We start from the raw sequence: 13,387 nt of genomic DNA on the forward strand, positions 1-13,387 counted from the left end.
TGCAGCTACTTTAGTAACATAGCACACTGTATAGTGTATGTGCTGGTCACCTATATATAGAATACCCTTGAACATTGACATGATCATATGGCATTATTAAATGGGAGACACCATCTGGAGTTGTTTGGCTGCCTGGTTCAAGTCTTTCTATTTCATCCCAATTCGGTGACTTGCATGTTTGGTGGTGGTGGTGGTGGTGGTATGAAATGTTTAGGACAACACAGACATCCAGTCCCTGAATGAAGAAAATTTCTGATTTGGCCAGGAATTGAACCCAGGACACAGTGACCTAGAGGCAGTGAAGCTAACTAATAGACCACTAGTTGCAGACATTAATTCACTAGTAAGAAAACTTTCTCTAATTGCTGAAGTAATTTAATAATGATTAACAAATCTCAATACAAATGCCTTTACAAGAACTGATTTTAGTGATCTGTGGAAATAGATTTTGCAGTTAAGGATTTTTTTTTCTTTATTTTAATATAAGTTTGATGGTAATTTGTAGAATACTTTGTCAGTGTTGTCTGAGAATTTGACTAGCAACTGGTCACATTTAGTCACATCCTGGACATTGCTAAGAATATTGCTCTTTGTATAATAGCTGTTAATACTGGAAATGGTGTTTGCTTTATAGTTTGCAATGTGGTTTGAGACACAGATAAGTAAATGTCAGAGCATGCTTATAATGTGAGATTCAGCCCAAGCAAAGAAAAAAAATGAAGTGGAGATGATGCCGGCCAGGGTGGACGAGTGGTTCTAGGCACTACAGTCTGGAACCGCGCGACTGCTACGGCCGCAGGTTCGAATCCTGCCTCGGGCATGGATGTGTGTGATATCCTTAGGTTAGTTAGGTTTAAGTATTTCTAAGTTCTAGGGGACTGATGACCTCAGATGTTAAGTCCCATAGTGCTCAGAGCCATTTGAACTTTTTTTTTTTGTGCAGTGTTAAGTGTTACTAACTTGAGAGATTACATCAGAAGAGACAAAATGTGACTGAAAATAAAAACTTCAAATACTGCTGAGTGTGTGTGTGTGTGTGTGGGGGGGGGGGGGGGGACCGTTTTATGGGATGCAGTTTTTTTTTTATCTGTGTTGTACGTTTTGTGACTATTCACATTCATTAGTTCTTATTGAAATTAATTTTCTTATGAATCCTTGCATGTGAAATATGTTACACACATGTGGTTTCTTTTTATATTTCAGCACCAGCTCTGTTACACAAGACATCAGTGATGGAGAATGGCAACCTACTAGCTCAGGAGCACTACGCAGAAGCCCTCGAACCCAGAATGCTCCAATCAAATTGCATGTACGCAGAAGTGCAAGGAATAACCTTGAAAATGTTGATAGTGGACAAAAGGTTCCTTCAGATAGAAAATATAAGAAAGACAAAAGTGATAGCGTAGATGAAAGTTTTGATAAATCTGCCTCAGACTTTGAAGGTTCAAGTGTTTCAGTAAGTGATGAAGTTAAAGCAAGTACTTCAGACAATATTCATGTGGTCACAGAAAATGTAGAGCCAGAAGGAAAAAGTGTTCACAGTTCAGGAACTTCTGCTGAAGATCTACCTGTGGAATCAAGTAGAAATAATTCTAAAGTGTGGTTTAATGAAAGTTTTTGTGATGTTCAATTAGGAATTGAAAAAAATAAGTCTTCCACCGTAACACTTTCGCCATTAGTCGTTTTGGAAAATGTAATGCAGCCTCTGGATGCCGGTGATAGTGAAACTAACAGTGTTTTGATTGAAGTTGGAGAACGCGTTAAACTGAAAAGGAGGAAGAAGAGACGCAATCACATTATAGAGGAAGCAGGAGAAACAGATGAACTGCAGAATGGGAAAAATGAGCATATACATACCAGCAAGCACAGGAAGAGGAAACACAAACATGGAGAGCACAGTACAAAAAAGTATGTATCATGTTTTCAAAGTTATGATATAGTATACAACTACAGCATACAGATTTGACCTTCTTTAGATTGTTGGCAAAATACATGATAGGAGCAGTTTATACTAGGAATAGAGGAAGTAAAATTCATTTTGTTGCTAGGATTAATTTGCCATAGGGTCTGAAATGTGTAACTGCACTGCATTGCTGGTTCTATTTTGTGAAGCAACCAATGGTGTGGCCTAATCAGTGGAAAATCCAGGGTGAATAACAAAAATGGAATAGGATAGATTGCTACTCAGCACATAGAGAAGGCACTGTTCAGCAGACAGGCATATTTAAAAGTAGACTAAGCTTTGTTTAATAACTTAGTCTACAGAAGCGTCCGATTCCACTTCTCTGCTTTGACCCGAGACGTCACCAATATGGCGGAAATGACCATTTTTAACATTTCCAATATGGCACCTATGAAGTCATTACATAAGCGACAACACACACAAAAACACATATAAAACCAACACACACATCTCTCTCCAAAAATATAATCAAACTAACATGACCAGTGAGGGGAATTTGGATTTTTTTTAGGTGGGGACAAACTAAATATAAACACATACAGACACACACCGTGATCCCAAACCACACAAGACGACGACATAAAAACACCACAAAATTCCCAAGTTCCACTACACTTACAGTATCAACAGGAATCGGTCATTCCCCTTCACCTATATGGCTCAACTGCAATTGTTGATACCACAAAATAAAAACTAACTACTCCAAAAATTATAATCACTCCGCAACTATCGATACCACAAAACCAACACCTAAAACAACAAAAATTGGGATCGGACACTTCCCTTGGCCTGAAAAATTTGTAGCACTGTTACCTATATTGTTGAAACTGGCAGAAGATATTTCTTTTGGACATAATTAAAAAAAGTAAATAAATCATTGATACACTGACGGAGACCTTTGCATGTTTGGGTTAACATAATACAAATGGAGTGCAGTAGATGCCTTGAAGACTGTTACATTTCAACATCTTTTTATATTCTAAGCATGTTATTCACATTGAAGTTGCCAAATTTCTGGGGGATTTATCACACACACACACACACACACACACACACACACACACACACACACACACACACACAAATGAGGCAACAAAACCAATGTCAACACTCTTTACAACACGCAGAAGTCATTATGGAAAAGTCAGATTCCACCCATCTGCTTTAACCCATGACATCTTCAATGTGGTGGACATCCTCAACCTTAACATCACTATATATAGGCCTACACATGACCAAATATAAAAACAACAAGGGGAGTAGGGGGTTTATGGCTGGGCCAATCTTAATATAGCCTACAACAATATGAAAAACAATAACGCCCAAAACTACACATTATCCACAGAATCAAACATGAAAAATTCTCAAAATATGACATAACATCACAAACACAAAAAACCACAGCAGTCGCAGATTTCACTTTATGTTTTATCTCAAAGGAAGCCCTCAAAACCAAAAACAAAACAACTAGAAAATGAGGTTGTGCAAATTTCACTCTTCCTATATAGCTGAAAAGAAGCCCTCAGTACAAAACTGTCCCAAGAGAGAAATCTTCTGTTTATTGTACGTCCGTAATTGCCGAGTGACAGGTGACAGGAGTGGAGAACCCAATTGAAGATACGTCTGAGAATTAATTATAGTGGCAGCAGAACCGGTATCCACTTGCATGCGAACATCTCGACCAAGGATTTGGACAGTGAGGAATAACTTCCCTGAAAGGGAAGAAGTGCAATTGACAGACAACACAGAATCAGAATCAGCGTCATGTTCATGAACATCATGTATGTGGTCGGATTTGCAAACGGAAGACACATGACCTTTCTTTTTGCAATTGCGACACACAGCCCAACGTTGGGGACAATCCTCGCGTGAATGTTTTGTAAAACACCGCGGACATGAAGGAAGTTGCTGGGGGTTTTGCTGCAGTTTCTTAGCGGGTTGTTTACGGCTAGGCCGAGGCTGCGCGTGGGAGCACACTGTGGCCACGTCGGCCGGCGGGGACGCGTTGTCAACAGGGCACAGAGGTTATATTTCCCTGACATCACCCCACGCCTCTATTTGCGCCCTAGCGGTGCGAGAAATTTCAAGACTGCGCAATGGAGAGAACTTCATCTAGAGTCGGATTCGCCAACTGAAGGGCACATTGCCGAACTTCTTTGTTGGGTGCCGACCGGATAATAGCATCCCGTGCCATGGAATCGGCATAGGATTCTTTGTGAATGTCAGTAACAAATTGACACTTTCGACTGAGGCCATGAAGTTCACCAGCCTAAGCGCGATAGGATTGATGTGGCTGTTTTTGACAATGATAAAAGGCAACACGAGAGGCTACCAAATGCATTTGCATTTGAAAATAGACAGACAGAAGTGAGCACATTTCAGCAAATGACAAAGACGCAGGATCCTTCAAAGGAGCCAATTGCGACAACAACCGATACATTTGAGGTGAAATCCAGGAAAGGAACAGAGACTTACATGGATGTTCGTCTGTGACATGAAATGCCAAGAAGTGCTGTCGAAGACGTTTTTCATAATCAGACCAGTCTTCCACCGTCTCGTCGTAAGGAGGAAAAGGAGGTATAGCCAACAACGAGAAATGCTCCGCATTTGACACCGCGACGAAATCACGAATCGCCGCTGTTAGAAGCGTTTGCTGTTCAAGGAGATTTTGCAATAGTTGCTCGACAGTAGCCATGGAACCCTGTGGGTCAATGGTGAAAAGGAAAAATCCACTATCTCGTCGCCAATTGTTATAACGTCAAGTTTAACACATATATTTCAGAACGACACAACACATATAAGACACAGAGTAAGTTGACAAGCAAGACATGTGTACACGTTAGCATTCGAATGAGCACTGAGTCCCAGTCTAGCGGCCGCTGATCGGCTGGCCGCTTAGGTGGCGCAGCTGCTGCATGGCTGGCAGACAGCGCCGCACGTAGAGGACACGCGTAATTGCGCGGCGGCGCTTTGAATGATCAGCGAGTCACAACACCTATAAAGTTAAAATGAAGCCTTCAACACTTAGAACCCAAACATGTCAAAAAACCCAGTACCACAATTTTCACGTAACCTATGTAGCTCAAACACAATCAGTGATACCGAGACCTCTGACACAAATCGAAAATCCAAAACCCACAGTTTCACAAGACCAATGAAAATACAAACATACACTATAAATGCATAACAAACAAAATATAAAAAAATGCACTAACATCAAAACAAAAAGAAAATTATTTAGCAATCAAATCCACCAACAAGTAAACCTAGATTAGCCTCCTCCATACAAAAACAATATCAACCAAACACACTTCTTGCATTCACTCCAGTCGCATCAGTCTCATGTGCATAAAAGATTCCATCTGTCTCCTTTGACCTGTGACGTAAGAGTGTTGAGGTGTGTGACATTACTAAGGTGCAGAGTTTTTGAGTTGGGTGGGTTTGTAGATCTCGTGTTGTTGTATTTGATGGTGCCCTCTGGTGGTGGATGTAGACGTGCTGAGTTTACCATGTGGTATTGGGTTCATTTGAGTTTAGATTGTCATCGTGCTAACATTGTTTTGAGTTTAGGTAGTTGATGTGATAATGTAGGTTATGGAAGTGCTTCCAGTGAGTTATTAAAGATTTTTTTTTGTTTAGGTGTTTGGCATATTTGTTAGGTCTGGTTAGTCTGGTGTTTGCTGTGTGGAAAGAAGTCTAATTTTTTAAGCTTTGCTTTGCTTTTTTTAAATATATTATTATTATTATTATTATTATTATTATTATTATTATTAGGTATGGGTATGACAGTGCAGTTCATGAGATGGATGATGATAAACACATGATGATGGTATGGTGTCTGTCAAACAATTTCTGCAGATATTAAGTCTTATTGCTGAATGTGTTAGCTGTCACGTTTGTGGCAACAACATGAGGTTGACAAGAGTTCCAGCAGCTCAGGCCCAGGATATGTGTATGTGGCATTGTCAATGCGAGTGTACATGTGTGTGGGGGGAGGGGCAGGGGGGGCATGTGGTGGCCAGCCAAGGTGGTATTGCCAGAGGCTTTTGTAGGTAGGTAATTTTTGTTTTGGGTTTTATTTTATAGTAATTGTGATATTTTGTGTGTTGTGTATTTACAGTTGGTCGGTTGTGTTTTAATTGGTGTAGTGAATATGGGGTATTTGGGTTTTTGAGTTGTTGGGATTTCAGTTCTACTTTTCAGAGTTGTAGGTGTTGGTTTTTTGGTATCGATAGCTGTGGTTGAACTATATAGGGCTAGGGAAATCTCCAATACCACTTTTTGGGGTTGTAGGTGTTGATTTTTGGTATTGGTAGGGGCAATTGACCTATATAGGTCAAGAGAAGTGTCCAATTTATATGGTTTTGTTGGTGTAGCGGAATGCTAAAAATTATTTATTTATTTATTTTGGGATGGTGCAGTGTTCTTTTATTGTTGAACATTCAGCCTTAAACCCCCAATTTTCTGTGGTTGCTCCGTTAGTTTCATTTTATTTTTGGAGTGAGATGTTATTGTGTCAATTTAATTTTTGTTTGCGTTTATTGAAATGTATATGTAGTGACGTTATTGTTGTCATTTTGTATACGCTGGAAGTAGCTGTTTCCGCCATATTGATGACGTCATGAGTCAAAGCAGACGGGTGGATTCAGCCGCTTCTGTAATGCCAAATTTCCCTCACGGCCCACCTAGAGCTCTTGAACCAGGTTCCACACCAAATCTCTCTCCAAATATTATCATCGTGACATGTCCCTATGTGTAAGTCCCTGATGCTAGAGGGCAGGAATGTGCTAAACTTCCTTTCACCACAAATGTGACATACATGTAAAACACCACTACCACCACCAAGTTATTACATTTTGTTCCATGGAACACACACGCCACAAACATACTTAATACAAAAGCCCAAATGCATAAACCGTGGAGCCATTAAATCAAAATAACTCACTAGCATCAAAGCACATTCTTCTGAGAACAAGTTCACACAATGATTACTCACAATCAAATCACCGAATACCAGGTATAACACAAAAAAACTCCAAATCTCAACATCCACCACATGAGTGCGCCACCAAATACCACAACACAAGGACTGCAAATATGAACCATCTCAAAAACACTGTCCCACAGTGATGTCACACACAACATGACCATTACATTACAAATCAAAGCAGACGGGTGGAATCAGACACTTCCAATGACACCACACAAATAATCACAACATTGCCTGGTGAAGTATTTAAGCAGTTTACAATATTGGGGGACTTCTTTGATCAGTACTGCTGGCCCTACTGATCCCCAAATAGCAAAACTCCTTTAACTTTAAGTGTCTCATTTCCTAATCTAATACTCTCAGCATCACCCGACTTAATTCGACTACATTCCATTATCCTCGTTTTGCTTTTGTTGATGTTCATCTTATATCCTCCTTTCAAGACACTGTCCATTCCATTCAACTGCTCTTCCAAGTCCTTTGCTGTCTCTGACAGAATTACAATGTCATCGGCGAACCTCAACATTTTTATTTCTTCTCTGTGGACTTAAATTCCTACTCCGAATTTTTCTTTTGTTTCCTTTATTGCTTGCTCAATATACAGATTGAATTAACATTGGGGACAGGCTACAACCCTGTCTCACTCCCTTCCCAACCACTGCTTCCCTTTGATGCCCCTCGACTTTTATAACTGCCATCTGGTTGCTGTACAAATTGTAAATAGCCTTTCGCTCCCTGTATTTTACCCCTGCCACCTTCAGAATTTGAAGGAGAGTATTCCAGTCAACATTGTCAAAAGCTTTCTCTAAGTCTACAAATGTTAGAAATGTAGTTTTGCCTTTCCTTAATCTATTTTGTAAGATAAGTCGTAGGGTCAGTATTGCCTCACTTGTTCCAACATTTCTGCGGAATCCAAACTGATCTTCACCGAGGTCGGCTTGTACCAGTTTTTCCATTCGTCTGTAAAGAATTCGCGTTAGTATTTTGCAGCTTTGACTTATTAAACTGATAGTTTAGTATCATCGCATGGTAAGTCGTTTAATTCAATTTGTGGCTTCTTGTGTTAGGTATGGATATGACTTCTAAGTTTAATAAAGCATGTCTGCGGGCTGAAATGGGGGATGACATGTTGTCCATCATTAAGTTTCTGCAACTTTTTGGGCTTGTGATGGAGATAGTGAAATGCAGCATATGCAAGTAGAATATGCGAGTTGGGGGTTAGTGTGTAGTGCCAGAACATTTTTATGGTAAGTAGTCGGGTTTTTTTTTTTTAGTCTATTGTTCGTGTGTTAAGTCTTTCAGTGGGGTTTTTGTGTGTTGTTGGGGTTGTGTTATTTACTGCATGTGTTGTTGGTTGATGATTTGGTATTGGCACTTGTGGTCGATTTATGTATCTTAGAGGGAAGTGTTCAATTTCAATTTTTTGGTATAGTCAGTTGTATTTGAGCTGCATAGGTCATGGGAAGTGTCTGACTGCAATTCGTCGTTGTAGCTATGTATGTTTTGCTACCGTGGGCAGTTGTTGACCTATATAGGTCAAGGGAAGTATTCGATTCCAATGTGTTTTCTTAGCTGTGTGTGTTTTGGTATCATGAGCTGCTGTTGATGTAATTTTTCTATAAAACAGAGGTGGCCCTAGCTAATTTGTCATTGGACTGTGAGCAGTATTTTAGTAACACCGTTCCCCCTCCCCAATCTAATGTTGAAGTTAGGTTGATCAGCTGTTCTATCTCCAGTACCCAAAAATTTATTGTTACGTGAATTTTGTTTCAGGATTTATACTAAAACACCTTTTGTAGAATCTTCGTTTATCATCACACATACAACACCAAAATGTATAATCAGTCTTTTAATTTTAAAATTAAAAAAATATTTACAGAAAATTTGTGTTTTGGGAGAAAGAGTAATAAAAAATAAGTTTCAGTAAAGAGATTGTTTTGATCAATATTTCCAAGCTGCTGCTCAATTTTGTGTGTAAATTTGAACAGAGCCTTTGTCTTTCTTCTGAATCAGTTTTTCCAGTTATTTAAAATTTATAAACAGGAGAAGCAATGTAGTTTTTATTTAAAATTTGGAGACTGTTGTGAATTTTGATATAGTGATAGCCAACAAGTAATTCTAAAAAGTTATTTTGAAATGTGGTTCTCAGTCTGTTATCTGCTAATCTGCAACCTCATATATAATTGCTATTTTCTGGGTCAGTCATGATTCGATGCAGGATATTCTGTTTTGGCATAAACCTATTCAGTCACTCCTTTTTCTGTTGCTGATCATGTCTTTGAAAGTGGATTCGGTTTGGATTTAGACTAGTTTGTCTTTTGCTTGAGATTTTATTACGGTCACATCTGAAACAACCAGCTCCAATTTTGTAAAGCTATGTTGACTGTATTAATTTTGTTGTACCAAGAAAATTTAAAGTCCAAGCGACACAAGGCACCGCTTGAGGTGCCAAGCTGAGGAGGACACCAGACCCAAGTACAAAATCTGTATACAGTACCTATCGCAATTGATTGCGAAAACTGACATGGATGAAAATGTGTGATGGAAAAGGGGGGAGGGGGGATGACTAATGATAAGTTGCTTTGGTGGGAAAAATGTATTCAAACTGCCCCTGTGTACCACATACTACTGAGCTGATTAATTTAAACAACTTTAACTTTCATCAGAGTAAGTTAATACAAAACATTGTATATCTTACCTGAGTGGGAATGATATGCTTTTAATGCTTTGATACTGCTCTCCTACAAATGCAAGTAAAGAAAATTGAATAAATGTGCTGAAAGAAATCGTGTGTTTCCTCAGTGTTTAGAAGAAAGTAAGATCTGTTCCAGTAAATTATTATAATTTTTCCAAAGATTTTAAAAAAAGTGTCAGCACGTACAGTGCCCACAACTCTTGGACCTAGTAATGGCGTTAGTTGAAATAGCAAGTTACGGAACCTACCACACAGTACTGCAATACCATATTGGCCCAAAAATAATCTACACTTTTTATCCAGATTTCATCCTCTAAAACTTAGGGTGTGCTTATGTCCACCCCCTTGTCTTTATAAACATTTTTGCTAAAAAAAAAAAAAAAAAAAAAAAAAAACCCTCATTTGCAACAATACAACTAGCATCTGTAACTGAAACTGACAGAAATGCATTTTATTATACAACAGTGCAAACTTTTTCCGGTATTTTATTGACTTTAACATTGTGTATATCTACCTGTATTATTTTGTTAGCTTGTAATTCAGTTTCAGTTGTATAGTGATAAGAAAGTGTGATTTAAGCTGATATTAATGACCATTTAGAGCATAAAGCATCATCAAGCCAGGGAATTGGGTGCAGTTACAATGCAAGCTTGGCAGTTGAGCACTATGCCACAACTGCAACCAATAGAGGGGCAGGAGAAAGTACAGATTGGATGAATTTAATGTGTGATGTTGGGTTTCTTCAGAAGAAAAATGGAAGACGGCAGTTTCAGTGAGAAAATCATTCAGGGGACCGAAATACAGCAAAATAATGTGAAGCTAAGGTTCTTGCCTATGTGCAAGATAAGAGTAAAGATGGTATGCCTATCTCACGAGAAATAATCCAACTGAAAACCTTGGATAACACAAGAATATTAAATAAGCCACAAAGAGAATTCAGTGCACATATTGGTTGGTTTTATTGGTTTATGTGGAAAAATGGCCTCTCTCCTACGAAGTAATTCACTAGTACAGAGAATGCCAGTAGATTTTGAGGAGAAACTGGATAACTTCCGGTGTGGTACATCATCCAGTTGCGAATGTCTTGCTCATACCCTATTCATCTGTTTAGGATGTTGACAAAATGCCAGAATTTTTTTGATATGCCAAGCAATAAGACAGTAGGCATGAAAGGGGCAAAGAATTCCATTAAGAAGAACTGGGACTTAAAGTATAGGATAACTATCACTTAGCTTTTACAATCAATGGGGGAAAAGAACCTCTTATCCCATTCTGAAGAAGAAAATCTTCCTATGGGCTTAATGATTCGCTGCCAAGAAAAGGGCTAGACGACAATGTAACTGATTGTTGCCTGGCTGTCTACTGTTTGGGTTCACAGATTGGGGCACTGCTTGCTAAAGGGAGCCTTGCTATTTTTGGATGCTTTTAAGGGACATCTAATAGCTGAAGTAACAGATAAACCCACTGCACAAAAGGCAAACCTTGTTGCAATACCTTTCAAAGCATGAGTGCCATCTTCACTCTGTCATTGGTGCATGAGTCACAGTGCCAGTGGTAGGAGGCACTCAAATATATTCTGAGCCTGCTCGTCCTGTCACTTGTCCGTGGGACTATGCTGACAGGCAACACTGCATTAGGATGGAAACGATGCAGTGTTGTCTGGTGCCTGTTTTGGTGGCAATGTCCATTACAGAATATGAGGATTTTCAACCACAAAATTAATTGAAGGAGGCCCCAATTAAACATGTCAGTTACCAGTGTTTAAATTTCTTATCACTCACATGAAACTAAATCCCCCCCCCCCCCCCCCCCCCCGGAAAAAAAAATCACCAACACCCAACACTAAATCTCATTCTAGTAGCATGAAAGTTATTCCCTGGTGTATTAATAATGTCCTTTTATCCTGTCACTTTTCCTTGCAAGTGTTTTTCATATGTTCCTTTCTTCATCTTTTCACTACTCATTAGACTATTCATTCCATTCAAAAAGATCCCCCGTGAGGCAGAACAATTTTTTTTGGGTTCATGTGTGGAGCGCATGGGGCCGCGAGCCATTTCTTCTCTCTCAGGATGCATTTCCTTCTCCATATTCACTCCTCATCATCCTAGCACCTGCCTCTCTCCTCCCCCCGCCCCCCCTTCCCTTCACTGTCAGTGTTTCTCATTGTGACAACCCAGCTATTTCCTTGGTTCTGCTATTCCATTTCCATTTTGTATCTTGTGTTTCCACTCCACCTCCTCCCCCCCCCCCCCCCAATGTACCCCTTGGGTTTGACACCCCCCCCCCCCCCGTTTTCTAAATTCTTTTTCCATAGCATGAGCCATTTGGGAAAGAACTCCCTCCCTAGCATCTCTGAGATGGATTCCTCTGTGTACCGTCCTTACCCGCTGTTGCCCCTCCCCCAGGACACCAGTATGTGTAGACAGTCCATGTCATGGGGCTGTTATGCATCCATCTGGCTGAGCCCCTGACAATGCAGAGATTACACTTGTGACACCTGAGCTGTCACTGCCTTGTGTATGTCTAGGAGTGGTTGATCGCCTTTTTCGGGCATCTGAACTCCTGGCAATGACTGCTGTGCTAGGCAGCCCTTTTCCTGGCTGGATGGTGCCCAGAGGGTGAGCCTGTGATGGCACACGAAGCTTGCTAAGCAGCATACTTCTGGCCACTCTTCTGCTGCTGTGTTGTTTTCAGGCAGGAAAGGTTCTTTCTCTGCTCCTAATTTTGCTTCCTCGACCTTACCCTCCCTGGCCACCCCCTGGGAGGAGGACCAGGCCTGCTGACATAAGCGAAACTCTTTCCCCATTACTGTGTTTGTTCCAGGATGGACTGAGAGACTTCCATTGCTAGCAAACCACTCTGTTTTGTTGAATGTATTGAAGATGAAGATGATTCACTTAGTAAGATGAGGTCTGGTTCCTTATTGATTAAAACATCTCTGACAAGTCAGTTGGCTTTCCTTTGTGCGTTTGAGCACTTAGGAGACATCCCAGGGGGTATTACCCCTCATCAGTCCTTAAATATGACCCAGGGCATTATTTTGTGCAGGGACCTCCTCCTTCAATCTGACGAGGAACTCTGGACTAATCTGGTACGGTGGAGCTTTCTCTTGCCCGGTGGGTCCAAGAGAGGTCCTAAGGACTCTCACATTGATATCGATGTTTTCATCCTGGATTTTGAGGGGGTATCCTTCTGGAAAAATACAAAGTTAAGGTTTACCATTGTGACATGAAGCCCTATATTTCACCTCCCATGCACTGTTTCTGTTGTCTCCATTTTCGTCACATGTCTTCATGATGTGAGGTGAATCCTATTTGTGGCAGCTATGGTTTCCCTCTCCATGTGGGGAGTCCTTGAATCACATTGCCATAGTGTATTAAACTATTGCTGCCCACATTCTCCTTGCTTGCTGGATTCTCCGATCTATAAAAAGGAATGGAAGATTGTGGAATTCAAAACTCTCGACCATCTGTGCCTCTCTGAGACACAACAGAAATTTGACCATCTCCACCCGGTATCCTTGACATCTACTTTTGCTTCTGTTACAGTCTTTCCTCCTCCTCCTCCTCCTCCTCCTCCTCCTCCATCTTCCTTATCTCTCTCCCATCCCCTTTACCTTTCCTCCTCTTTGTCAGTTCCTGTTCCTCCTCTCACAGAACTTTTCCTTTTCCTCAGTCAGAGAACAAACCCTCTTATCTGGCCACCGCTGGGATGGGGCTCCGGCTAGGAATCCCTCTCC

At 40.4% G+C, this 13,387-nt stretch overlaps 1 protein-coding gene across 1 annotated transcript in view; it reads left to right on the forward strand.

The window, feature by feature from the left end:
• The window catches only part of LOC126176567 (uncharacterized), a 139,471-nt gene that overhangs the window by 8,820 nt on the left and 117,264 nt on the right, over positions 1–13,387 (forward strand). Inside the window, exon 3 of the mRNA XM_049923727.1 lies at positions 1,204–1,908. Within this exon, the coding sequence (XP_049779684.1) occupies positions 1,204–1,908 (705 nt within the window). The remainder of the gene's footprint in view (positions 1–1,203; positions 1,909–13,387) is intronic.

The sequence above is a fragment of the Schistocerca cancellata genome, chromosome 3 (assembly GCF_023864275.1).
Source record: "Schistocerca cancellata isolate TAMUIC-IGC-003103 chromosome 3, iqSchCanc2.1, whole genome shotgun sequence".
NCBI classification, from domain to species: Eukaryota; Metazoa; Arthropoda; class Insecta; order Orthoptera; family Acrididae; genus Schistocerca; species Schistocerca cancellata.